The 27739-nt window shown below is 40.5% G+C and overlaps 1 protein-coding gene across 6 annotated transcripts in view; it reads right to left on the bottom strand.

Moving 5' to 3' along the window:
• Positions 1-25099, bottom strand: part of ENAH (ENAH actin regulator) — a 144098-nt gene extending 118999 nt beyond the window's left edge. For 2 of the 6 annotated variants that reach the window (XM_066237418.1, XM_066237445.1), the window contains exons 1-2: positions 24666-25099; positions 6959-7070 (exon numbers count right to left, since the gene is read on the bottom strand). In XM_066237418.1, coding sequence (XP_066093515.1) covers positions 6959-7002 — 44 coding nt within the window. In that variant the 5' untranslated portion in view covers positions 7003-7070; positions 24666-25099. Of the gene's footprint in view, positions 1-3301; positions 3420-6958; positions 7071-24665 lie in introns of those variants that run through there. The other 4 variants (XM_066237454.1, XM_066237463.1, XM_066237437.1 and 1 more) reach the window with 4 other exon arrangements.
• Positions 25100-27739: the final 2640 nt, after the last annotated feature.

Here is a 27739-nt window from a genome sequence, read left to right as displayed (position 1 = left end):
AATGTTAGGAGCTTCAGCCTGCCCTGCGGTGGTGCAGTGGATCAAGCATCGATCTGGAATGCTGAGGTCGCCGGTTCAAAGCTCCTGGCTGGCTCGGTCAAGGCACAGGCAAGAAGCAACTGCTGCAAGTTCCTGGGAGAAACTGATGCTACTTGTCCCTAGCCCTCCCTTTCTCTCCCTCTCCCTCTCTCTATCCCTATCCCTCTCTCTCTCTCTCTCAATCTCTCTCTCCTCTAAAATCAATTTTAAAATCTTAAATGTTAAAAGCTTCATAATTTGGTGATTACCTAAAGCCTAGATAATGAACAGATGTTCTGCTTTCCTCAACATTTCTCAACATAAGAGGTTTTCTCAACATCTTAACTAAGCCAAAGCTAATGTCCCTTGAAGGGGAAATACGCAGGACCCTGTCACAGGGTCCATTCTTCCCAAGCCACAATCTTACTTGGTCTGTCCATCAGTGTATCACCCAATGAGTGGGAAAGCTAAGGAGTAAGTGCCCCATGAGCTGGCAGGATGTGAAGTGACTCCTCCCTTAGACTGACACCGATGGTGGAGTACTATGGGCCAGAGAACACTCTGACATGGAACCAGTATGCCTACGCTCTCATGCATGATCCATTCTTGAAAAACATGTGAAAGCAGCAAGTGTAAGAGCTGACTGATCAAATGTCTTAATTTAAAAATGAGTTTTCGACCTGACTGGAATGCAAAAGACCCAGGTTCCAAGCCCTGAGGTCTCAGGATTGAGCGCAGGCTCATCTGGCTTAAGCGCAGGGTCGCTGGCTCGAGCATGGGATCATAGACATGACCTCATGGCTGCTGGCTTGAGCCCAAAGGTTGTTGGCTTGAAGCCCAAGATCACTGGTTTGATCAAGGGGTCACTGGCTCTGCTGTAGCCCCCGGTTAAGGCACAGATGAGAAAGCAATCAATGAACAACTAAGGTGCCGCAACAAAGAACTGATGCTTCTCATCTCTCTTCCTTCCTCTCTGTCTGTCCCTATCTCTGTCTTTCTGTCTCGGTCACAAAAATGAATGAATGGAAATGAGCTTTCTTTCCAAGAGTCAGATTTAAAAATCCCTAGTTAGATGAATGTTTAGTTTTAAAAACTAAGATATAAGCAATCACTTTAAGCAAGTAAATATAAAATAAAGATAAAATTTTCTAAATCTCACCTCAAATTCTAGTTTTCTTGGCTTACATAAAGCAATATTTAGTAGACAGAAGTGATTTCTTTTTTAATTGCTCAGAGACTTCACAAGAAATGAGATGTTATCAATTTTCTTTTAAAATTTTCTTAAGATAAAAGTTAAGTGCATCCTATTAGTGTAAAGGAATGTTACAAACTACATTCCTCAACAAGCTCTTCAATGCCATAAATCTAACAGAGCCCTAAAATATTCATCTTCGATTTCTTCCACAAGACTTTACCTTTTAGAAATTGTTTCCTGTATGTTTATATACAATGTAAGTTTGCTGTTGTCCTTCACAGCTGACTATCAGTGAATTTCTGTTGCCAGAATTCCTTCTCTCACTTTAGAGAAGGGGTTCACTCCCCACTAGCCATAGGCTCATCATAGCACCGCACCCCTGCAGGGACAACAATCCAAGCAGGACTTGTTACCAGTCTTAATCCAGGATTGTCCTACCTGAAGATTACAAAAATCATTCTTTGACTTCAATTTACAAAGCTGGAACAATGGCAATCTGGAGAAACCATGAAGCAAGACTATGATAACAAAGAATAAAGCCAAGCAAAGATAAGATAAACTCCTAGTCAACCAGAATTGCTGGCTCTGCTATTGTCCCTGAGACCTGAGAGCAGCTGCCCCGGGTCCAGAAGCTGTCACTTTAATTTTGTAGCTATATTAGAATCCTTCTTATGCTAACTTCAGTTTCCGTCAGTATCAGCACAATTGTTTTGTCTGATATACAGACACAGACAACTATCGTAAGTACAAATAGGGTCCAGTCCCATTGAGGCTGAGAAATCACCACTTTTGGAATACCTAGTGACTTGCACATATATCTCAATTGTTATTAACATTTCATTTATTCTACTTTCCCCTTATTTTTTATAAAGGCAAAAACAGTCATAGTCAAATAAATGCATACAATGCTTTACAAATGCAATGATACTAACAAAACTGAATTGTTGAGCAGAAAGTTGTGCAATCTTTCAATAGTTCAAATTACTGTTTGTCAGATGACATACGAAATACTAAGCTGAGAGAAAGAAATGGTTTAATGGTACAGGTGCATAGCATATGAAAGCTCACTTAAGTGAAATCCTTCAGTAAGTTTTTATACTGAGAACGAAATAGGTTAACTTTCTTGTGGCCTACCAGAGGAAAAATGATGGGACCTAGAGCTTACAGAATAAGCATGGAAGACATCTACTTCAATATTACAGGTCTTATGTTGATATTACTGATAATTTAGCCTCTTATGTTATTTTTTATAGTTGAAGATCTGAAGGAAAATTGTCACTGAAATAACCTGTTTATCGGTAAGTATAAATTTGTATGAACATACTACACACTCTCGTTTGGAAACATAACATATATTTAAGGTGTCTATTAATTACACCAAATGAATTAAGTTGTCAGCTAATATTAACTGGGGCTCACAAGAGAAAGCTAGCCAGAAATTTAAACCTGGGAATCAGCAGCCTGCAGCAGGTCAAGCCCAGGGCTGAATAAGATTAGGGAGGAGAAAGGGGAAGAAGGGACCACGAGATGCAGCCAATGAGACAGGGAGAGAACCAAGAGAGCTTAAAATAACTTAAGTCAAAGTGGTTCAAGGACAGGACGGTAAAACTGTGCCGAATACCAGTATGAGGCCAGAGGCAACCAGCGAAGATTTCCACATTATCAACTCCCAGGAATGCTTTCCCTGGATCTTTCTATGGGGGGTGGGGGGATTCTATTAGAACTTAATACTTCTGAATTCTATAACCAGTTTTTAGAGAAAAGTCACTTTATCTCCAGTTGTTCATGATTTTCTAGCTAAGGAAATAACAGTGACTCAGGCTACACGTGAGAAGCAGCCCCTGGACAAGGAAGCTACTGACCCTGATTTCAGACGCCTCCACCCACCACACTGAGCCCACTGGCAGGGCGAAGGAGAGAGCCAAGCCTGTTCCTGCCCCAGCGTTCAAGGGCAATGTCATTTAAAACACATATTACTTTGTCTCATCGAGTCTATGACATACCATCCAACTTATCAAAATAATTAAGAGAGTTTAAAAGTAGAAAAAGTCATTTCATACACCCAAAAGACATTAAATGAAACCTTACCTGAGTAGTAACTGCATCAAAACAGAACTTAAAAGCAGTTTAAGGAGCAGAAACTGGTCTCCAGGCCTTCCTTCTCTTGAGCCCGACTCCAACCACAATTATAATTCTAGGTGTTATTCAGGCTAAAAGTCCAGCAGAGCCATACGTAAGTCAATTCTTCTTAGATTGAAAGATCGACATCAAAACATTCTCTGCTGCTACTGGTTGTGGTGAAACAGACACTCCATGTATTTGCTCACTGGCATGAAAACGGGTACAACACTTTTGGAAAGCATTTGGCAATATGACTCAAGAGCTTTTAAAACTGCTTCTATTTCTTCAGAGAGCTAATACTATTTCTGGAAATCTAAAGGAATTAGTTTGCAATTAGGAGATAAAAAACCCTTTTGGTTCATGAAAGCATTACTCATTATACAAAATCACTTTAAACCATGTAAATAGTCATTTAAAAGGAAATAGGTAAATTACAGTGAAATATGCAACTAATAAAATTCTGAACTGTTTTTTAAAAGCATAGAAAATTCAAAACATATGTGAACATGGCAAAAAATGCACAGAGTATAATCAAATGCATGTATAAATACACAAAAATAAGAGGAGGAAAAAAGTTTTTTAAGATGATGCAACTCTGAAGAGAAAGACAGGAACATATAAATTCAGGGAAGATCAAGATCCGGGGTTCTCAAGGTAGATCTATCAGAATATTGGGAGGAGGGGGACGGCCAATATTAGTTAAAAACAGGAATAGAGAAACAGTGCCTAGCAGAGTCAGCAAAAAGCCACGCTGCTTTGACTGAAGGTTCAAATGACACCTTGCACTGTTTTTTCTCCTTTCCATTCCTGCCTCCAACTCTTTATTCTAGATTTCCCCCCAATGCTACAATTAACTCCAAATCATCTATGAAAAAGAAGAGCATGAATTTAGAAAATACTAAGCAGATGATCCAGTGCCAACTGGCTTTAGACTTCCAAAGGTATTCTATTGCAATTATCTAATAACAATGCACCTTCATATATATTTGTATTAAACTATCAGAAAATAATTTGCATTCTCTGTACACTCTACTGGAAGTACCAGCATAGAAAATGGCCCAGCAACAAACTGAAAAAGGGAGTAAAACCCTTTCTACATGATGAGCCATAATATATATCATTTCATGTACAATTAACCATAATATAAAATACAAACTGTATCCTTTTAAAATAGTTAGAAAAAACTGTCTCAAATATTGCAGGAATTCATGGCCAAACCAAATTCATTAAAAGTTCAAAACACAGCTGAAGTGTGTTGACTTTACTTGACAAAGCTACAAAAAAAAATGTTTTTTAAATCATTGCTCTTACCACTAAACAGAAAAAGTAATTCCAAAGAAGGGCAACATAACATTGGCTGGGAATTCTGGCTCCCTCATGTGACTAACTTTATGTTCCACTCAGCCTTCATGCTTGGAACACAACGCAAGTACTTACCTTTTAAGGTTGTGATGAAGATTAAATGAGTTAATTTATCTAAAGCATTTACAAGACAGCCTGGACTAAGTTACTAAACGATGCTAAATAAAGGCTGTCATTCAATTCTGATGGACAGAGATGATGGTTACATAACAATTTTAACGTCCTTTATGCCATGGAACTGGACACTTAAAATGGTTAAAATGGTAAATTTTATTGTATGTACATCAACCATTTGCACTAAAACATTTTAAATTCTGAAAGAAAGTAATCAGATTTCACATAAGATTCTATACAAGTTTAGAATTCCTACAAAAATAATCTTCATCAATTAAGGGGCAGTGGGTTCATACTTTTCTTTTTTCTTTTTTTTAAGTGAAAGGAAGAGAGATACAGAGACAGACTCCCACATGCACCTGGACCAGGATCCACCCAGCAACTCCATCCCATGCTCTGCCCATCTGGGGCCATGCTCACAACAGAGCTATTTTTAGTGCCTGAAGTAGAAGCTCCACGGAGACATCCTCAGCACCCGGGGCCAAAAACACTCTCATTGATCAAGCCATGGCTGGGCGGGGCGGCAGGGAGGGAGTGAGAGACAGAGGGGGAGGTGGGAGAAGCAGATGGTTACTTCTCCTGTGTGCCCTGACTGGGAATCGAACCCGGGGTTTCCATGCACCGGGTTGATGTTCCACCACTGAGACAACCGGATAGAGCCCATACTTATCAAAATAAATTTCAAAATAATGTTGTGCTACGGTCAAGTCTGATGTTCAAATTATTTAACTTGAATTTTCAAACAAAAATTTACTTGCTGGAAGTTGGCAATACCATCCCTCTTACAATAACAAAATGAGTGCTCTAACCTGAAACAACTTGGAAACATATCTAGAAAACCCTTTCTCTGCAACTTCAACATGAGAACAGAAAGGCTTCACAGACTGTGTGAACCAATTACAAAAAGCAACAAAAATCTTTAAATGCCTGTTTTAAAATAAAACCTTGCAAAATAACTCAAAACCACTCCTCTCAGATTAAAAAATGAGCATGTGGTGAAAAGGGACAGAGAATACCAATTTACTATACCCTATACTGACTGACAATGTTTGTTGCATAGCAACAAGATTCTGCAGTCTGAAACAGCACAGAACTCCTTTTCTTGATTTGCCAGGCCACAATTAACCCCATCAAGACTGGGAAAGTATGCAAAAACAAATTTGCATAGACTACTCCCAACATCAGAAGTCTAATGATATAAATTGTAAAGCTATAAAATCACAAGCCCAAACTCCAGCCTATTTACAACTTGAATCTATCCATGTTTCTTTATGTACCAGCAAAAATATGCTGCTCAGTTTTGAATACATTTCTTTTAAAAGATCACCAGCAAGAGCTGGTTTTTAAAAAATCCTACATATAGCATCACACATCTTTTGTTTCATAATTCCAAAAAGAAATTTGATCTTTTCAGCTTATTTTCTTCAAAATATATCATAATTTATAAGCAAGGGCTATAATTTCCTAACAAAATTTTTTCCCACTTAAAATTTATTTGAACTTGAACTAATTTTATGGATTGCCCATATAGGTAACATTTCACAAAAACATTTTTTGGGGTTTTTTTTTGCAGAAATCTACTTCACCTAAGAACAACAGAAAAGTTTGCAATGATTCTTGCCATACCTTTCAAATACTTGCACTGTTTCAGGTTTTTCCCCCTTTTCTTATTTTTATTGGGGTGACACTGGTTTGCAAAACCATACAGGTTTCAAGTGCACAACTCGACAAAACATCGTCTGCACAGTGCATCACGTACCATGACTGCCAAGCCCCATCTAAGAAACAAATTAACTACAGAGAAAATCAATTAACAACAGTGGTACTCAAATTTTTGGAAGATGAGAAGGCCCTTTAGATTCATTCATTTCTACTTTTAACATATGTTTGAGAAATTGTGATTTAAATGCACTTTAAATTCACTAGCTTTTAAATTAATCTGTACATTACCATAGCAGTAGCTACATATACGTGAAACATAACATATATGAAGGCTGGCATCTCTGGATTAAAGACAAAGCTTGGTGAACACAAGGGTTCAAGTACTCTTTCAAACAATCCCACAGCCGGCCCCAGAGCCCACAAAGTGGAAGTTATTAGTGTAGCAGAAAAGTTCAATCATTTGAAGATGTAGGGTAAAGCACTTACAGGTATGCAAGTGAGACAATGCTGGGGTCAGGTCCAGGTTCCATCACTCACTAGCCTCGTGTTGTCCAGCAGCAAGGGCATTAATGAGGATGATACCTACCCTGCAGAGTAGCTGTAAGGGTTAGAAGAATAATGGATAGAGGTAGGCAGCACATTCAGTTTCATTCATTTATCTGTCTTTCCAATCCTACACAATCCAGCCCCAATCTGCAGCATTTCCCATTACTTTTTATACAAACACCAAGTTGAGAACTTAGTATTAGAGGTGATTTTCAGGATGGAGAATGAAATCTGAGAAGAAGCACTGAAAGGTAAAACAATTGGAGGCCATATATAGGAATTAAGAGCAAGGTCTCTGGAATTAGGCAGCGCTTGATTTGAACCTTAAGCTATCATTTACCAACCCTGTGACTTTAGCTAAGCCACTTACGTATCCTGAGCCTTACTTTCTCCCACTATAAAACAGCAATGATGACACCAATCTTATGGCTTATTCTAATCCTTTCAATGAAATGACTTACATGAAGCCATTAGCAATTTTCCTGGCCTGTCTTTAAATGAGCAATAGTAAAAGCTATTATTTATCAAATAGCTACTTATTTTACATAGAGAATATTAAAAGTTGTCATATGTAATTAGCTAGCCTAGTAGGTATTGGACCCAGACTCAGAGACACTGTAATCTCCTGGGATTCAGACTTGTGCCAAGCTGGGTCCTCTGGATCAGTGAGGAAAACTTATCAGCTCTTTGGGACATAAAAGTTGATAATGAAAAAATATCATTTTTAAAACAATGAATTAGGTATATTTTAAATACCTGCATTACACTAAATTAAATACAATTTCCTTGAAAGTTTTTTTTTTATTTCACTGGTTAAATTTGAAAACTGGTTTTTTCTTTAATCTTCAGGTAACTTGAAAATAGGTCCTTACCAATTGATTTTTCAGGGTAGTCTCTTTTCTGAAACACTTTATAAAATGTGGCCGGGTTACCAAGCTATCATCTAAGTAACTAAACAGATATAAGTAATAAAAGCAGGAAATAGCACAATATCACTTTTTTATTTACACATAAAACATTAAAATACACTGAACATACCTCTGGTCACCACTACTAGAGGGAAAGGCTACTAGTTTCTACTGCACAAAGGTTAGAGATACTAAACATCCTACAAGTCACCAGGCAGCTCCACAAATATCAACAGTGCCAAGGTTGAGCAACCCAGATATATAGGTAGGCATTCATATTACAGGACAAAATTACCAGTGTTTTCAACCACTGGTCTGCTGACTGATTAGCCAGAAATTTCATGTCAGTCCACAAACAAGTTAACCACCCTACGTTGTATGAAGATTACAGATCCAGTATCTTATTCAAATTTGCTTATGCTCAAGGTGATTTCTGCCTTAACATTCCCTGAAATAATTCTCCTATTTTCACTGGCCCCCAACTATTAAAAGTTGAAAACCACTGAAATACACTACTATAAACTCTCTTACAAAAAAAACTAGGAATATCCAGTTTTCTGAGCATCATTTATTGAAAATAATATCCTTTCCCCCATTGAATGGGTTGGTCTGGCACCCTTGTCAAAAATCAAGTGACCATATATGTGAGAATTTACTTCTGGGTTCTCTATTCTGTTCCATTGATCTGTAAGGCTAAGGCTCTACATACTTATGCTCCTACCATACTCTTCTGATTATTATAGCTTTGTTTTGAAATCAGACTGTGAGTTCTCCAACTTTGTTGTTTTTTAAGACTGTTTTGGCTATTCAGAGTCCCCTGAAATTCCTTATGAATTTTAGAATGGGTTCTTCTATTTCTGGGGAAAAAGTGCCACTGGAATTTTGACTCATTGTATTGAATGCGTAATTACTTTGGGTACTTCTATCATCTTAACAATATATCAATTCTTCCAATGCATTACCCATTAAAGGCCTTTTGATTTATTTAGGTCTCTTTAATTTAGTTCACCAACATTTTATCGTTTTCACTCTATAAGTCTTTCACCTCTTTGATTAAACTTATTCCTAAGTATTTTATTCTTTAGAATGTCTAAAACAGAAAAGAAGTCCTTCAGATTAAAAGTTAAAGAGATAGGGTAAAAGAACATTCAGGAGCTTAAACTTCATTTTTTCAAACATAAAGAAAACAACAAACAATATACCAAATCCATAAATCCTCTAAATGCATTATGGAAAGATGCAGAGCAAGGCAACAGATTATTAATCCCACTTTGCAGAGAAAGAAACTGAGGTCTGGGATAGCCAGTGAGAGCAGAATAACTTTGAAACCAACAATGATTCTATTAAACTTGACCATCTCCATTCAATATGAAAAAACACCCTGAAAATTTTTCATATCCAGAGGCATATAAAAAGACCTCATTAAGAGGGATTTCCCTTCAAGTAGATAACGTGAACAAAATAACAGATGAACAGAACAAATGCTTTTTTAAAGCAATACAAAATTACCTGGCAATCTGCCGTGTTCTATACATACTAGGAAAAATTTTTGAATATCTGCAGATGACATTATTTAGGAAGGAATTCAACAAAAACAGATAAAATAGTCTCTACCCTCCTGATACTGTGTATTGCTGCTGGTCTTTAAAACTCTTGCAAACTGATTCATGTCTCCTTCCCCACTAAACTGTGAAGGGACTAGGTTGTGGCTGTGTATGCTGTTACTTTTTCATAAGGGGTTTTGAGGATTTATCTTATCGGGCCATTTTACTAACCTTGGAATCACAGAGCAAAAAGAATCATGCAGCAAGTATGCCATGATAAGAAGTTTGGTCATAGCTCTAAAAGCAGTGGGAAGCCACTCAAGTGTTTTTGACATGAGATAAGCTGATCCAATCTGAGTTTCAGAAAGCTGGGACTGCTGCACAGTAACAGACTGGAGGGGGTAATAGTCCAATGCAATAAATTAGAGAATCCCAAAGACACATGTGAAAATGTGATATAGCAGTGGTCCCCAACCTTTTTTGGGCCACGGACCAGTTTAATGTCAGAAAATATTTTCACGGACCGGCCTTTAGGGTGGGACGGATAAATGTATCACGTGACTGAGACAAGCGTCAAGAGTGAGCCTTAGACGGATGTAACAGAGGGAATCTGGTCATTTTTTAAAAATAAAACATCATTCAGACTTAAATATAAATAAAACAAAAATAATGTAAGTTATTTATTCTTTCTCTGTGGACCGGTACCAAATGGCCCACAGACCGGTACCGGTCTGCGGCCTGGGGACCACTGTGATATAGGACAAAGATAGGTTCAAGGGTCTAAATATGACTTGTTGCCACACTCCCATAAATTACCAGATTGCCCTGGGAAGCAAAGGAATGCTAACATCAAAAAATCCACTAACAAACTGACCATTTATAAAATCAGTCCCTATCAAACATCCCTCCCAAGGGAACATTAGCCTCTACCAGTCCATTTCACTTTTGCTATGTCAGTCTCTCAGTGACTGGAAGATATTTCAATTACAAAGCAACACAGTGCAAATCATCTACAAAGTGTAAGTGTAAACCTCCCCAAAGATGCAGGCCTTTATGAAGTTCCTGAAAACGATGAGAACTATTTCCAACCACTGGCAAAGACACCGACAAAAATGACCAGACACTGACTGGGGAGGAACAGGAGGGAACTTAATGGAGTGATAAGTATGTTCTGCATCCTGACCTGGTTCGTGGCTACACAGATGTGTATACACAGTAAAAATTCATCAAGCTGTGTGTACACTTATGAATTATACATTTAACTGTATCTAATTTTACCTTAAGGGGAAAAGATAAGGAACCCAGGAAGAAATGGTCCTCCTTCCTCAAAGAAATCCCATGGCCTGCTTACTACCGGTGTGAAGATTAAGGGGACAAAAAGATGGCAAATATACCTGGGTTCTCAAAGACATCAGTAAGCCCATTCCTCTGGACTTCCAGTTACATGAGACTGAAAATTTTCTTAATGTTTATGCACTTGTTGAGTCTGTTACTTGCAGCTGTTAACATTCTAAGCCGTACAATCAGTTAATGCTTGGAGAAGGCTAACAAACTTGAAGTAACAGGAGGTCAAAAGAAAATAATCTGAACATCTGGGCTTTACTAATGAAGCCCTGAACCTCTGGGCAAAAATGACTTTCTATAGGATCATACTGGAAAAGTCATTATAACATGAAAAAGACAGTTTCGTGCCAGCTTGCAATTTTTAAAGAAAAATTATGAAAAGAAAAAGCAATCAACACTTGATTCATTCTTCTTCCATTCTAAGAACTGAACACATAGTTGCAACCCAAACATGAATGTTTTCATAATTTTGTTTCATTTTTCAAGATTAATCCTTTGTCCTTCCAAAATAAAGCTGTTTCTCCCTACCCCTGCTATCTTTGAAATGTTGTTCCTATTCTAGGTCAATTCGTTCTCCCCAATCTTGTTCCTGTACTAATTATTTTCAGAAAATTAAGAACCTTTATATGGTGAGATTTCAAAGAAAAATAAACTATCTGTTCATATATCAACATTAAGAAAATTCAAATGTACACCTTCATAAAAGTTCACCAACACAGAGAGGCCCTATGGTGTACCAGTTAAAAGCACGGGCCTGGGAACCAGGCTGTTTACTAGCTGGTCACCCTGGGACAAGGTACTTAACCCTCCTGTGACTCAGTTTCCTCACATATAGGATGAGGATACCAAAAGTGCCTATTTTGTAAGTTGTTAGGAGTGTTAAATGGTTAATATGTAAAGTATTTCAGGTAATAAGAACTCAGTGATTGTTACCTACAATATTTCAAAATCTAAGAAAACAGGAATTTAAATGCTAACATTGGAATTAAGTTAATTAACAAAGGAAAAACTTTTAAAAACATAAGCACATGCTTTTTAAGTAAAATTAACACAAATAAAAGTGAGAGATGAACTTACAGTAAAAATGAACTAAAAGTTTAATTTCTGATATAAGAACTTTTTTAAAAGTACCATATCAAACCTATTAAACCAGAAACTAATACGTTGCTGTCTATTACTAAAGGTAAAATTAAAACTGTGAATATATGGAGAAAAAATAGAATAGAAAGCTCAATATTATAATAGGGTCAATTCTTTCTCTACCCATATCAATCCATTCATTTAACACAATCTAATTAAAACTCCAACAGGCTAGGGGAGTAATTTCTTTTTTTATTTCATCTTTGTGTTAACTGATAAAAATTACTCTAAAACTAATCTAAAATAAATTAAATAAAATAGCAAAGTTTTGAAAAATAAGAAAACCAATAGTAACTTCCCTTACCATATGTTTAAAACATTATAAAAAGTTGGAGTAATTAGGCCCTGGCCGGTTGGCTCGGCGGTGGGGCGTCGGCCTGGCTTGCGGGGGACCCGGGTTCAATTCCTGGCCAGGGCGCATAGGAGAGGCGCCCGTTTGCTTCTCCACCCCCACCCCCTCCTTCCTCTCTGTCTCTCTCTTCCCCTCCCGCAGCCGGGGCTCCATTGGAGCGAGGATGGCCCGGGCGCTGGGGATGGCTCCTTGGCCTCTGCCCCGGGCGCTGGGGTGGCTCTGGTCGCCGCGGAGCGATGCCCCGGAGGGGCAGAGCATCGCCCCTGGTGGGCGTGCCGGGTGGGTCCTGGTCGGGTGCATGCAGGAGTCTGTCTGTCTGACTGTCTTTCCCCGTTTCCGGCTTTGGAAGAACAAAAAGAAAAAAAAAAAAGTTGGAGTAATTAAAAGAGTGAGGTACTAGCACAGAATTAGATAACTAGTGAGTCCAGCAACAGAATAATTGCGGGAATTCAGTATACAGTGAATGTTGCATTTCAAATCAATGGGAAAGAATGGATTACTGAACAAATGATGCTGACAAATGACTACTGCTTGATATTTAAACACTAACCTCCCATCTTATACCAAAATAAATTTCAAGTGGCTTAAATATAAATGTAAATGAAACCATAAAAGTCATAGAAGAAAATGTAAGTGAATACATATATTGTACTTTTAGGTTGGAGAAAGCATGACCCCAAAGGTAGAGCTGTCAAGATAAAGACTGATAGATTTGACATGAAATTTTAAAACTTCTATACCAAAACAATTAAAAAACAAGTGAGAAATTTAGAAGATAATGTGTAGCTTTCACACCATGCCCCCAATGAATCACACCTCTTGATACATGCTGTGTAGTCCCCTCCCATACAGACCATGTGACTTGTTTTCGCCAAGAAGAGATAAGGGCCAGCAGCATGCAGACAGGTTTGCTAAGAGCTTGCAACAGTGAGGCATGATCTCACCATTGGCTGCTATTACTGAGAGGTGAACAGAAAGACACACCACATGTACCAACCAAGGAATAAAAACATGTATGAGTCTAGATGAGACCAGCAGAAGAGCTACCCAACCAACACATACACGTTTCATTAGATTCGGAGGTGGTCTGTTATACCACCATGGATAACCGAGATAATATATCCACACTTACTTATCAAATATATTATACATTGGTACCAGAAAAACTAAACATCCCCCTGGGAACACAGACAAAGCACATGAACAAGTTGACTCACAGAAAAATAGGGACGGCCAATAAACACATGAAGAAATATTCATCTTTCAAAGAAATAAAATTAAAACGAGATAACAACTTTTGCCTATCAGATTGGCAAAGATTTAAAAGGCTGACAATGCCCTGAGTTGGCCAGAATGTGGGGAAATTGGCACTCTCATCTACCATCCCTAATTTGGTAATGTGTATCAAAAACTGATAAAATTCCCTTTGGTCTGGGAATTTCATTTATTATTCACTCAAGTGCTTATTGTGTACTCGCAGAGGCCTGTGCTGGGAACTAGAAATATAGAACCTTAATAATTTTGGGTTTTTTGTTTGTTTTTTGTATTTTTCTGAAGCTGGAAACGGGGAGAGACGGTCAGACAGACTCCTGCATGCGCCCAACCGGGATCCGCCCGACCGGGATCCACCTGGCACGCTGGTGGGCTACGCTCTGCCCACCAGGGGGCGATGCTCTGCCCCTCCAGGGCGTCGCTCTGCCATGACCAGAGCCACTCTAGCACCTGGGGCAGAGGCCAAGGAGCCATCCCCAGCGCCCGGGCCATCTTTGCTCCAATGGAGCCTTGGCTGCGGGAGGGGAAGAGAGAGACAGAGAGGAAGGAGGGGGTGGGGGTGGAGAAGCAAATGGGTGCTTCTCCTATGTGCCCTGGCCGGGAATCGAACCCGGGTCCCCCGCACGCCAGGCCGACGCTCTACCGCTGAGCCAACCGGCCAGGGCTGGTTTTATTATTAATTTGGGCTTTATTCTGAGAGCACTAAGATGCCACCAAAGGCTTTAGCAAGGCAATACCAATATCTGATTTTCACTTCAGGATCATTCCAACTGATGCATGGGAAATGGAGGACAAGAATGGAAAAGAGGAGACGTTTATTATTCAGGTGAGAGTAAGAGTGGCCAGGACTTGAGCAGAGGCAGTGAGATGGGGAGGAGCAAATGGAGGTTGCCCTGACCTGGCAGAACCTGCTGATAACGAGAAAGGAAAAAAACAACTACTTGACTTATGTGCAGATGTAAAATATCAGATATGGACACAAGGACATATATTCAAAGATGTTCGTAGCAGTGTTTTTATAACAGAAATAATGGGGGGAAATCTGAAAGTTGACCACTACAAGGTTAAGTAGATTAAGGTCATCCAAAGCATAGTGAAAATACTATGCAGTTAAATTATACAGATCTGTATTTAGTGATAAGAAGTAGGAGGAAAGGAGACAATTACAAAATAATATAGTATAATTGCACCTGTACAGAGTATGATTTCACTTCTATTTAAAACATACTCATACACATCTACAAGCATATCTATGACTTGTATATATGTATTATAAAAAGTCTAGAAAGCTGTACATCAGAATTCTAATGGTTTAACATCTTTATACTTTACATATTTTCTAAAATCTATGCAAAACATACACTGCCTTATAATGGAAGGGAAAAAGTAATTAAAAAATTTAAAAACACTGACCTGAGCCTCACCCGTGGTGGCACAGTGCATAGAGTGTTGATCTGGTGTATGAAGGTCCTAGGTTGGAAACCCCAAGGTCACCAGCTTGAGCGCCAGGTCATCCAGCTGGAGCGTGAGATCACCAGCTTGAGTATGGGTTCATCAACATGATCCCATGGTCACTGGCTCAGTTGAAGCCCCTACCACCACCCCCAAGTCAAAGCACACACGAGAAGCACTCAATGAACAACTAAAATGCCACAACTACGAGTTGATGCTTCTCATCTCTCTCCCTTCCTGTCTCTCTGTCTCTCTCACAAGAAATAAAAATAAAAAAACTAATCTGACATGTATTTGAACAGTAATTGGTTCATTTTCTTAAAATACTGCAAATACAACAATTAAAGAGACTACAAGAAATGAAAATAACTAAGTTTTAAATGAAAACCTCTAATTCATAAATCTTAAATTGTTAAAAACTGAATAGTCACAATTTTGCTTGCAATACTAGTTAGTCTAGTATGAGAGGAGAAATTGGGAGAGGAGAGGAAGGGATGTCTCAGGACTGCAGAACAAAGCAGACACCAACATTTAATCATTATAAAGCTGCACAGAATAATCCCTTCACTGCACCCTAAAACAAGCAATTTGGACTCTGTTGAGATTTGACCTAAAGAGCCATTCGTTTTATTTCACTTATGTTCTGGGGTTCTTTATGAAGCTGCTGCTTCCCTACCAAGTTGACACATAAAACACAGATACCAAAAAGGACAAGAGACTGAGGACCTGGGAAGCACAGTTAAAGGTAGTCATGTTGACTTCATCTTATCAGGTGTACTATTTGCCAAGATCAAGTATTCTAGAAGGCCACTGCCACTGGAAATGTTACTCAGGCCATTTAAAAATGTCATCAAGCCTGACCAGGCGGTGGAGCAGTGGATGGAGCATCAGACTGGGATGCAGAGAACCCAGGTTCGAGACCCCAAGGTCGCCAGCTTGAGCGCGGGTTATCTGGTTTGAGCAAAAGCCCACCAGCTTGAACCCAAGGTCCCTGGCTCCAGCAAGGGGTTACTCAGTCTACTGAAGGCCCGCGGTCAAGGCACGTATGAGAAGGCAATCAATGAACAACTAAGGTGTTGCAACGCGCAATGAAAAACTAATGATTGATGCTTCTCATCTCTCTCCCTTTCTGTCTGTCCGTCCCTGTCTATCCCTCTCTCTGACTCACTCTCTGTCTCTGTAAACAATAAATTTAAAAAATAAAATAAAATAAAAATAAAAATGTCATCAAGCCTATTTCATTCCCCAAAGTCAAAACTTTCCTGGCATTTGATATTACTAAATCTCACCACCCAGGCTAAAGTTTTCTGAAGATTCTGGCCCTGGCCGATTGGCTCAGTGGTAGAGCGTCGGCCTGGCGTGCAGGAATCCTGGGTTTGATTCCTGGCCAGGGCACACAGGAGAAGCACTCATCTGTTTCCCCACCCCTCCTCCTCTCCTTCCTCTATGTCTCTCTCTTCCTCTCCCACAGCCAGGGCTCCATTGGAGCGGGGTTGGCCGGGCGCTGAGGATGGCTCTATGGCCTCTGCCTCAGGTGCTAGAATGGCTCTGGTTGCAACAGAGCATCGCCCCCTGGTGGGCATACCGGGTGGATCCCGGTCGGGTGCATGCGGGAGTCTGTCTGCCTCCCGGTTTCCAACTTCAGAAAAAACACACACACACACACAAAAAAAAAAGATTCTGCTGGGTGTGCCTCATTGCTTTTATCGGTGACTTCAGTCCTCTTTACTTACAACAGAGCTACCAGGGCGATGACTTGCTACCTCCACATGGAGACAGAGCTCCTAAACTGCCTCGGGCCTCTCAAAGACAGCGCCATCCAAGTCTCCACTTAGCCTGCACCCCCCTCTGCCTGGTTTCCTACAGAGAAACATCGAGCGCTTCTGTCTTCAGTCTCTCTTCCTTAAAAAATGAAGATGTCAACGTAAAATGTTAATCCAAAATTTAAAAAAATGTCAGGAACAATGTAAAGCATGAGACCTTCTTCTGATATACCTTTTAGCTAATAAATGAAAATAATATCCCAAGGATAGGGGACTGCGAGTTGAAACAGAATTCACATAACATAAAACTCACCATTTTAAAGGATAGAATTCAGTGGCTTTTAATATAGTCACAGGGTTGTGCAACAATCACCACAGGTTAATTCCAGAACATTTTCGTCACACTAGAAAGAAACCCCATACATATCCATAATAACATTCACCTCCATTCCTCCTGCACTCTCCCAAACCCTGGCAACCACTAATCTACTTTCTGTCTCTACAGATTTGTCTATTCTGGACATTTCATATCCATGGAATCATACAGTATGTGGCCTTTTGTGTCTGACCCCCTCCTCTTAGCATGTTTCCATCCACACTGGAGCATGTAGCAGCACTTTATTCCTTTTCCCGGTCAAATATCACTCCACTGTAGGGATAGTTTGATTCTCCATTGATCAGGCGATGGACATTTGGGCTGTTTCCACTTTTTGGCTATTATGAATAATGCTGCCATAAACACTGTGAACATATTTTTGTGTGGACGTATGTCTTCATTTCTCCTGGATCCACACCTACAGTGGGACTGCTGGGTCATAGTAATTCTATGTTTAAGTTTTTAAGGGCGTGCCAAACTGTTTCTAAAGCAGCTGTACCATTTTACATAGTTCTTTATAGTCTTAACATAGACGTAAGAGACATCAGACTTGCACAGGGGATTTACTCTTATCAAACCTGTTTTATGCCAAGTGTTATGCCAGCATTTGAAATGACTTCTGATTTATTTTTCCCAACACCTCTGTAATGCAAAAATCATAAACATTTTACAGAAGGAATTCAAATCTCAAAAACTATAACCTACTCAAAAATTTCAATCAGGAAGTGTCAAAATAGGGTTCAAAGTCGGGTTGATTTCAGAGCTTGTTCGCTTTATCCTCCACCTCGCAACCTCTACACTTAGATATACACACTCTGCTTCACATCAACACTATTCTTTGGAGAAGTTACACGCTAATTAAATTTACCAGAATCATTCTAGAACAGAAGCTTCGCAATGTACAGAAATTTCTAGAAAACACAAGAGATTTTGTGTAAATCCGCCCCTCATTTATCTATAAATCGCCTAAACATTATTCAGATTAGCATCTTCCATTAAAGTTGTATGCACTGACAAAAAAAATGTAGATGTCATCTGCTACAGACTGAAATGTGTGTCATCCCCCCCCTTCCCACCCAATTCATATGTTGAAGCCCTATTCCTCCATGTGACTTCATTTGGAGATAAAACTTTTAGGAGGGGACTAAGGTTAAGTAGGGTCATCAGTGTGGGATGCTAACCTGATAGAATTGGTGACCTTGTAATAAGAGGAAGAGAGATCTCTGTTTATCTCTCTCTCTGTGTCATTAAAGGACACAACAAGGAGGCAGCAGAGAAGACAGGAGTCCACAAGCCAGTCAAGAGAGCCCTACATGACCCCAACCACTGTGTCACTGGGATCTCAGACTTCAAGCCTCCAGACCTTTGAAAAACTAAGTTTCTGTCATTGAAGCCACCTAGTCTAGGGTATTTTGTTATGGCAGCCCAAGCTGACTAACACAGCTTCCCTCATGAGTATCACAAACTATCCAATTTAACATTCATAGCAGCTTTATCTATCTTGCAAAAGGGGCAGGGGATTATTGGTATTTTAAGAGCTTGATAAGACTCAAAAAAGCAGGCATTAAATGGAGTAAAAATAAGCTAAATCAATAGACGTGCATAAACATACTGTTCAAAACTATTTATAAGTCCCATGATCAAAAAGACTAAAAACGAGAATGATGGTCCTTCTATTCACTCAGGTTTTAAAGAAAACGTCAGGGAAACAGTATCCTCCAAAAGGCTTTGGAGTTACACAAACCTGAATGTGACTCTTCTGGGCTACTTCTGAGCTTTGTGTTTTATTTAGTAAGAAACAAAATCTACACCTATTCCTGTGGCCAGGATGCTGGTTTTGTTTGTTTGTTGAATTAAGTAACTTTATTAACATATACTATATGCCAAATCTTACACCCCATAGCACACACTATAGCTTCTAGAACATTACCAGTGTTATAATAGTGTTTGTTCTGGTTAATGAACAGATTGTGGAAAACAACACTACAATAAAGTCAAAACTTTACATGAGCACCTTGCTGGTACCATGAATATAAGAATGCAGTCCCTGCCTTCAAGGTGTTTACAATGAAAAGGGAAAGAGATTCAGGTTAATTATAAAACAATGTAATAAATGCAATAGCAAAAAATATGCAGAGTGCACAGGAACACTCAGGAATAGCTGGGTGGTAGATAAACCAGGTACACGTACATCCCAGGTCTGACAAGGACTTGTCTTCCTGCTTTCTATTCTATAAAACTTCCTACGCCTTCATTTAGGGAAGCATCCACTGAGGTACAGCCTCAGCTCAGATTCTCTCTTGTTAACTTTCACTTCCACTCAATTCCATCCATCAATTTCAAAGAAAGGGGATGGGGGCAAGCAACTTTAAATTGACAAGGAAGAGCTTCAAGTAAGTATCCTTTTTCTCCCCACAACTACTTAAAAATTGAAATCACATTTTTCCAAATCCTTCTTACACTCATGATAAAGACTGGGTGTTTTACAAATTGTACAATCACCCCAGATTTAAGCTGTGTGTAGAGTAAGTAACCAAAACCATCAGTTCAATCGGTAACTTTTTCTATACTAGCCAAACGGTGTAGAAGCTATTTTGCTCATTCCAAACAGGCTAACAAGGTATCTGAAGCCTTGAATAATGAATAAACTTTGGTAAATTTTCTCCATTAATCCACACTCATTCAAGATTTATTCACCTAATTAATACCTACAATGCCAAATAATGCCTACAAACCAGGCAATGAGTCTTTAAAAATACAAATTTGGCTCCTGTCCTTAAAATAAACCTCTGTGGGAAAGTCACACATTCAACAGCTACCAGAATAAATGAAGACCCCAGAGAACACAGACACTACTATTTGCATCCTTTTATGGCTCACTCTCTCACTTGACACAACCATCCTGTAAAATAAGTATCTCCATTTTTACCAGTTTGCTCAATTAACGAATCAGCATATAAAACCTGGATCTTCTGTGCCTCGCTTGTAACCACACTCTAAAATGCATATTACCTTTATCACTACCATAAACGAAGGTAACAAAATTACAAAAAGTACTTCAAAGACTCTAAAAATACCCAAGAAAGGAAATGGGACTGATCCATTTCCTCACCTATAAAATAAGAAGGCCAGGCTGGATCACAGATAATTAGATATGTGGCACTGCAGTTAACACTCGCCAGTGCCATACTCTGGGACTCATGTCCCAGTCAAACATTACTAATCACGGCATAATTTTCCACCAGGCCCAGAAATGCATCTACATCTGTATCAACATGGCAGCCACTAAAAACTGGAGCAAGTAAGCAAAATGTAACCTACTTGCCATCCTTGAACTATCTATAGGATAAGGCCCAGAAAGGTGAAGCAAATTACCCAAAAATTTTATGTAATTAAGCCTCAAACAAGAGGAGTAACATAATTGTATAACACGTATAAGTACACAAAGCACATTTTCTCTTATCACCATTAGACCCTCCCTACCCAGTAAAAAATTATCCCCATTTTACATCTTTAAACAATGAATCAATGAAATCACGTGATTAGTTCAAGGTCATTAAGCTAGTATATGGCTTGGATGAATCCTCACAACCCTACACCTTTTTTACATGAGAAAGTCAGAGAATAGTGAGTGGAATCCTGGACTATTTAAAATGAACCAAAGAATGTCAATCCAAAATCTTCTGAGCTCGTCTTAGCCTCTATGCTACTGCAACTATTTTAGATCAGACAAGCTTCTCTTTCTATAAAAAAATAATAAAAACTTTAAAAACTTGAGTAACTAACCACTTAGTATTTAAAAAATGCAATCACCTAAAAAGCATACACTATAATATTACATAGGTATACCTACTTCAATCAAAATCATCTAATACTTTTGAAACTTTACATAAATGAAAAATATAAATAGAACCCAAAAGTTTGATGTTATACTAAAAGTACCAGTTTGGAGGGTTTCCAACCCTTTCGCTGTGTTGTATATAAAATACACTTTCCCTTTTTTAAAATTCTCATCTTTAAGCAAAGTATTAAAAAGTAATTCTAAAAAAAAAGTAATTCTATACATTGCTTTATGTTGCAGAATGGCTTTAAGATTGTTTCAGGAATGTAAAGTATTATTCAGTTCCCTTCTGTAGAGGGATTATTACATTACATCACAGTAGGCATGCTATTCCTACAATTAAAGTCATCTAAGGCAGTGGTCCCCAACTATACAGGTCTGTGCGCCATTTGGTAACGGTCCGCAGAGAAAGAATAAATAACTTACATTATTTGTTTTATTTATATTTAAGTCTGAACGATGTTTTCTTTTTAAAAAATGACCAGATTCCCTCTGTTACATCTGTCTAAGACTCACTCTTGATGCTAGTCTCGGTCATGTGATATACATTTATCCCTCCCACCTTAAAGGCCAGTCAGTGAAAATATTTTCTGACATTAAACCGGTCCATGGCCCAAAACAGGTTGGGGACCACTGATCTAAGGGATCTTATCCCAAATACTTAAACAGCAACATAGTCATCATATCCTCTCTTTGGAATCTGACCAACTTAAGTGGAAATTTCTACAAAGGCATTCCTACTTCTGAATGGCCTTTAAAACGTCAGAACTACTCCTTAATATAACTAAAGTAGACCTGATTTAATAGTGTAACATTTATGTTCTACACTACTTGAAAGCATCACTGAGACTAAGTCAAATATTAATATATGCTGAAAAGCCCTATCCCAAAGCTTTTTGTTACCAGCACAAGAACCTTTTACTCCCAAATCAGACCATCCTACTTTTACAGGTATCCAAAGAACTGGTAACACACAAGTTGCACAAACCACCTACCAAATAATCCAGTGCCTTCCAAAGTGAAAAGCTGATCTTCTTTTCTGCTCTTAAATTATTCAGAATTAGCCTACAAAGAATTACTGTAGACAGCCTGAACAAACTTTTCAGACCTGTGTATCGTGTTCTCTATTTGTAACTGGACTTTACATAAATGAAAAACTCCGTGTCATTCCTCCTCTCTACATTTAATAAGGAAGAGAGCAGAAAAAGCGCCTAAAAAGTACAAGTTACTATGGAATACTACTCAGCCATAAGAAATGATGACATCGGAACATTTACAGCAAAATGGTGGGATCTTGATAACATGATACGAAGCGAAATAAGTAAATCAGAAAAAACCAGGAACTGTATTATTCCATACGTAGGTGGGACATAATACTGAAACTAAGAGACATTGACAAGAGTGTGGTGGTTACGGGGGGGAGGGGGGAATGGGAGAGGGATAGGGGGTGGGGAGGGGCACAAAGAAAACAAGATAGAAGGTGACAGAGGACAATCTGACTTTGGGTGGTGGGTATGCAACATAATTGAACGACAAGATAACCTGGACTTGTTATCTTTGAATATATGTATCCTGATTTATTGATGTCACCCCATTAAAAAAATAAAATTATAAAAAAAAAAAAAAAAAAAAAAGTACAAGTTACTATTTACTAGAAAAGGCACTTGTAAGTGAAGACCTAATTTACCTGTGAACAGACTGACAGCGACACATGATAGAGACCATACTTCACTGAATACCTAAAAGTTTAACTATTTTTCTTTTTGGTTCACAACTTCCGAATCAACAAACTTTACAATCACTTTATTTAAAAACACTCTCGTTTCACTATTTTATATACATTGCTCAGTGTTAACATAAATTTAACCAAAGTTTGGGGAAAAACTGATGGCTTCCAATCTGCAAGACCCATATAGCATTCGATCTCTAAAGGAGAAATCAACAATATAAGTATTACAAGATATATAACATTACGTGTTTTATTACATTTTCTGAGTTTTCAATGACATCAGTAACTTGATTAAAAAAGTAAAAATAAATTAAAAAAACAACAGGAGCAAACCTATGGCTCGAGTTTTTCAAGCCATATTTTATAAAGATTATGTTTTTTGGTTTGCTCATCATCACATTTTAAACTAATCCATTACATTTGAAAATAACTCGTGTGAAATCACGAAGGAAAAGGGTTCGCTTAAAGACACAGCATTTAACACAATTTTTAAGGCCACCACAATAAAGATCTATAACTTGGAATCAAAGAAAAACATTAATTCCAATTCACAGTAAACTGAAGTACGTGGCTCTAATACAAAAAAATATAAATATAAAAAAATGGGAAAGTGCTCAACCGTGATAGAAAACAGAAAACTAAAGTTTAAAGGGGAAACTACTTAAATTGGGAAAGAATTCCAATGACATGACATTTTCTTGCCAAAGGGAAGGAATCTGTAGATTATATCATTCAAATCTCATTGTATTACATTATAAAGGTCTTGGCAACGGGTTAGCCATTAATCTTTAAAACAAAGGAGATTCAAATCCAAATGAACTGTAAGCCTATCTCTTCCAGGACACAGAAATGGAGTAATTTACTTTATCCACAATTGTTTAACCTAAAAGGAAGGCCAAAAGGATGATAGTGCAGAATGGATCAGCCTTCAGTCTACCAAGTCCTATTTCTCACGAAGTCTTGCACCAATCCGAAAAGAGAAGGTTATGGACACACAACAGGCTTAGGGAAGGCTTAAAAAAAATAATCTCCAATGAATGACACACCACACCATGGTTTATTCCCTTCCACAATTGGAGAAACGAAAAAGAAAAATGTCACACCATATGTTTCATCGTAGCAATTAAAAAACTACCCAGATTACGATGGTATGTTCAATTCTTGACTCTGGGGCTGAAAAAAACTGTAGCTTGTTTTACTGGTCACAGAGGAAAGGGGGGAAGCAGCTGCTGCAATGCAACACAGGCTGCTACAGAACAAGGAGAGAAAGGGGTTTTGCAAACAAATCCCTCCCCGCCCCCGTTTACACACCCCAAAAAACTAACTTATCCCAGCCTTTCACTGTCCTCTCCTTAGAAACCGAATAAATTCTTTCCCTTCCCTCCCAATCAAGAAATGTCCCCTCTCAGAGCTCCTTTACCTACCACTACCGGAGCACTTTATAACCGCCGAGATTTCGGATCTCTCAAACTTTTCCTCCTTTTTTTAATTAAACACAAGAGTTGTGTCGCTCAAGTGCACGGGATTTTTACAGATAAACGGGAAAATACCTGTTCCCGAGCCACGCGCCCGCCTTGATCCTCGAACCCCTCCCCATCTCCTAGGTTTGGCTGGCAGAGACTGGGGGGGAGGGAGCCGGGCACAAATTAAATTGAGGAAGGGAAAACCTGGGCAGAAGACGAGCATTTGAGGGGGAAATGGGAGACCGTCGAAAAGAGACCCTCCGCCGCCCCCAACACAAGGGGTTGAGGAGGGTTCCAAGAAAGAAAGAGAAATGAGAAGGGACAAAGGGGGAAGGAGGGGGAGAGGAGACCGGAGCCCCAGGAGCCGCGCCGGGGAGGGAAGGCGGGGTCCGAGGACAGCGGGGTCTCGGCTCCCGCGGCACAATGGCCCTCCCAGCCCCCGCCCGCCCCGCGCGCCACTCACCTCATGGTGCCGGCGGCGCCGAGGCTGCCCCAGCAGCCGGGAGACGCGGGAGGCGCCGAGCCCAGGGGGTCTGTCCTCCAGAGGCGGGGACGCAGCCGCGAGACGGGAGACTACTGACAGGCGGCTTCCTGGGGCAGTCAGGAGGCTACACCATCTCCGCGCACAAAGCCGAGGCGCCCGCCGGGAGAGCGAGGGGAGAGGGCGAAAGAAAGGCTGCGAGGGGGCGGAGAGGCCGAGCGCCGAGCAGTCCCGCGGCCGCCGCCGCCTTCGGGAGTTTCCTCGGCCGCCCTCGCAGGGGTGCCCGCCAGGGCCGCGCGCCCGGCCGCCGCTCCCCAGGCCCGTGCCCGCCGCCGCCCAGGCTGTGCGCAACCGGCAGCTGCGGCAGGAGAGTCGAGATCGTCGCCGCCAGGAGCCGGGGAGGAGGCGGGGCGCACGGCGGAGGAGCGCGCAGGCGCCGCCCTCCTCCCCTCTTTTCCCGGGGGCGAGGGGGCGGCGCGGGGGGAGGGGCGGCGGGGGGGCCGGGTGCTCCCCGCCAGCCGCCGGCCGGGCCCCCGCCGGACTGCGGAGAGCGGGAGGGGAGAGCCGTTCGCGACGTCGGGGTGCTCAGGCTCTTTGTTGCTTCCCCACCCCGCCCCCTTCAGCCCCTCGGGATTGAGGCTACCACCCCCCTCCCTCCGCCGGGGGTTCCTCGCCTGGGGTTGTCCTTGGCGATCGGCCCCCTCCCCGCTGCCTCGCGCTCCCCTGGGGCTGGGGAAGCTCTCAGGCCTCCCCTGCGGCCGGGACGCGGAGACCGAGATGCCTGGACCTCCCCGGTGCGGCACCTCTGGGCACTCGCGTGGAGAGCCGGGAGGTGGCGACCGGCATGCGTGACTGGGCACCCGGCCGGGGTACTCCGGATCCGTGGCGGCTGGGGGCCCTTGCACGGGGCTTGTCGTCAGCTCGCCCTGTTGTTGTCTCAGGACCGGGACCGCCGAGTTAGTGGGCGTCCCGGCCAGCCCCGCCGCGCTGCTGTTCCCAGCCATTCCTCCGGGATCCGGGGGCGGGAGGGAGTGTAAATGTAAAATATGGTCATCATTGTTCGCTTCGCTCCTTTCTTTCCCGAGGAATCCCTGCGTCCTGTACCTATTTAACGAGTTGATATGCACGCTATGTATAGAGATGACTTCATACCCCAACCAGCGCGGCCAACTCGCGGGGAAACGCAGTCGCCGAGAGACGCGCGACACCGCAGGAGTGTAAGACACGCAGCCAGTGAAACCCCTATCTCGTCATTAGCGGAGAGGGAATTCCAGCCGGGGGTGGAGAGGGATGTGAACTAACTGTAGTTTTACATTTTCCGTCGTTCACATTCTGTCTCGAAATCACCTCCTTTAAAGGGTATAAAGAGATGTAAAATGCTGGCGAAGCAAACTCATTTCAAGTCAAACGGGTTGGGGGGTTTATCTAGGACGCCAGACAGTACTGTTGTGGGAGTTTTTCATTATGCAAAAGTAAATCCAATAAAAAGAATTTTAAACTGGTCAAATTGCAGGCCTCTCGTAATCCCGAGAAAGGAAGGGACTGTATTTTCTATAAAAAGATGGCTAGGATGGAAAAGGTCTGTTGCTACTTGGTTCGTATTACTGGAGGATCTAATCCAAAATGGAGGACCTGCCATGACTCCAGAAAATCTGTTCAAAAGTTTTGGTGCTTTATTTTAAGATGGAGGTACAGTTCAAATTATAGTTACGACATTGAGATCATTTATACTTCTAAAAGGAAAATGAGCAAGTTATACTCATACTTGGTCAATGCCTGACTTGTCTATAATAGAACCCTGTGGCCCAGTTTTAACTATAAAAAGCTTCCTGGTTTCAGACTCAATACTGAGTTTTCATTTTTGGAACCTGCAGCCTCAAACCAACAGCCCTATGGAAGCAATGACCTGGAGCTATGGCACAGGACCAGGATGGCCTCAGGTACTGAAAAACATAGCGCCTCTGCTTAAATATGGTATACTTAAAGAACGCTAATTTCCACCCACATATCTAATTACAGCTTACCATCACAGAGAGTATTTTATTCAAGGATCTCCAAGCACTGGGCAGAAAACACCCTTGCCAGTCAAATGTTCCTGTTGCCATATTACAAGTAGAGACAGGGAAATACAGAGCTCAAGAACTGGATGAGTTAGAACAATGGGCATAATTAAAAGTCATAACAACTATGAGAGTCATTGTCTTCTCAGAAATACTATAATTTATGTAATTAAAACACATGCACGTCAAATATTATTCTCCAAAGAACATTTGCTATGGAAGTTTTTTCTTGGAAAAGTACATAATACTAAGACATTTGGAACCATCTTGGAAAAGTATTAATAAGACATGGTCGACCACAAAGAATTCTCACCAATTTGCCTTAGTCCATTCATAGCAATACAGTAAATCCAGCAAAGCTTATGTTTCAGGGAAAAGTCTCACAAAGGGCCAAAAGGGGTGGATATTTTGCTGTAATGACTCCAACTATCTCCTGCCAGGGACAAGAGGCAAGGATAAAAATTCCTTACAGATGACTCCATAACCTACTTTTCATTTGTGAAAGTTAATCCATCCTGCACTAAATAAGTGATATATCACATCATCTTCATTGTAACAGCAAATGTTCCAGTGGTATGGGTACCAAATTAAGCAATCCACGTGGAAAATGCTGTTCTTATTTTCTATGTTTATTAAAAATGTACCAGCCAAGAATTTTGGCTGCCTACAACCATTTCCATTCTTTTGGATGGCGGCCTGCCAGCTCGCAAGTTGGTCATACCATTGCCTTTGGATTTAGATATTGCAATGGGTGGCCTGACCTCCCAAGTTCCTTCTGGGGAAGGGCAATTTGTTGGCTGTGACAAAATGTTATTGCTTCTTGTTCACATTTGGTTTAACAAAGAGGTCAAGAGGGGAAACTTGAGCGAGGAAATCACAGACTAATTCTGGTCACAGAGGAAACTTTGTGGAATGTGTTACTATATAGAATAGAAGAATTTAGAGATGGGAGGAATCTTAAGTCCAACCCACTCATATTTCAAAAAAGGAAAATGA

Source organism: Saccopteryx bilineata, chromosome 1 (assembly GCF_036850765.1).
Source record: "Saccopteryx bilineata isolate mSacBil1 chromosome 1, mSacBil1_pri_phased_curated, whole genome shotgun sequence".
Classification (NCBI taxonomy): Eukaryota; Metazoa; Chordata; class Mammalia; order Chiroptera; family Emballonuridae; genus Saccopteryx; species Saccopteryx bilineata.
Note: the sequence above shows the minus strand (reverse complement) of the source record. Positions and strands in the feature narration are given on the sequence as shown.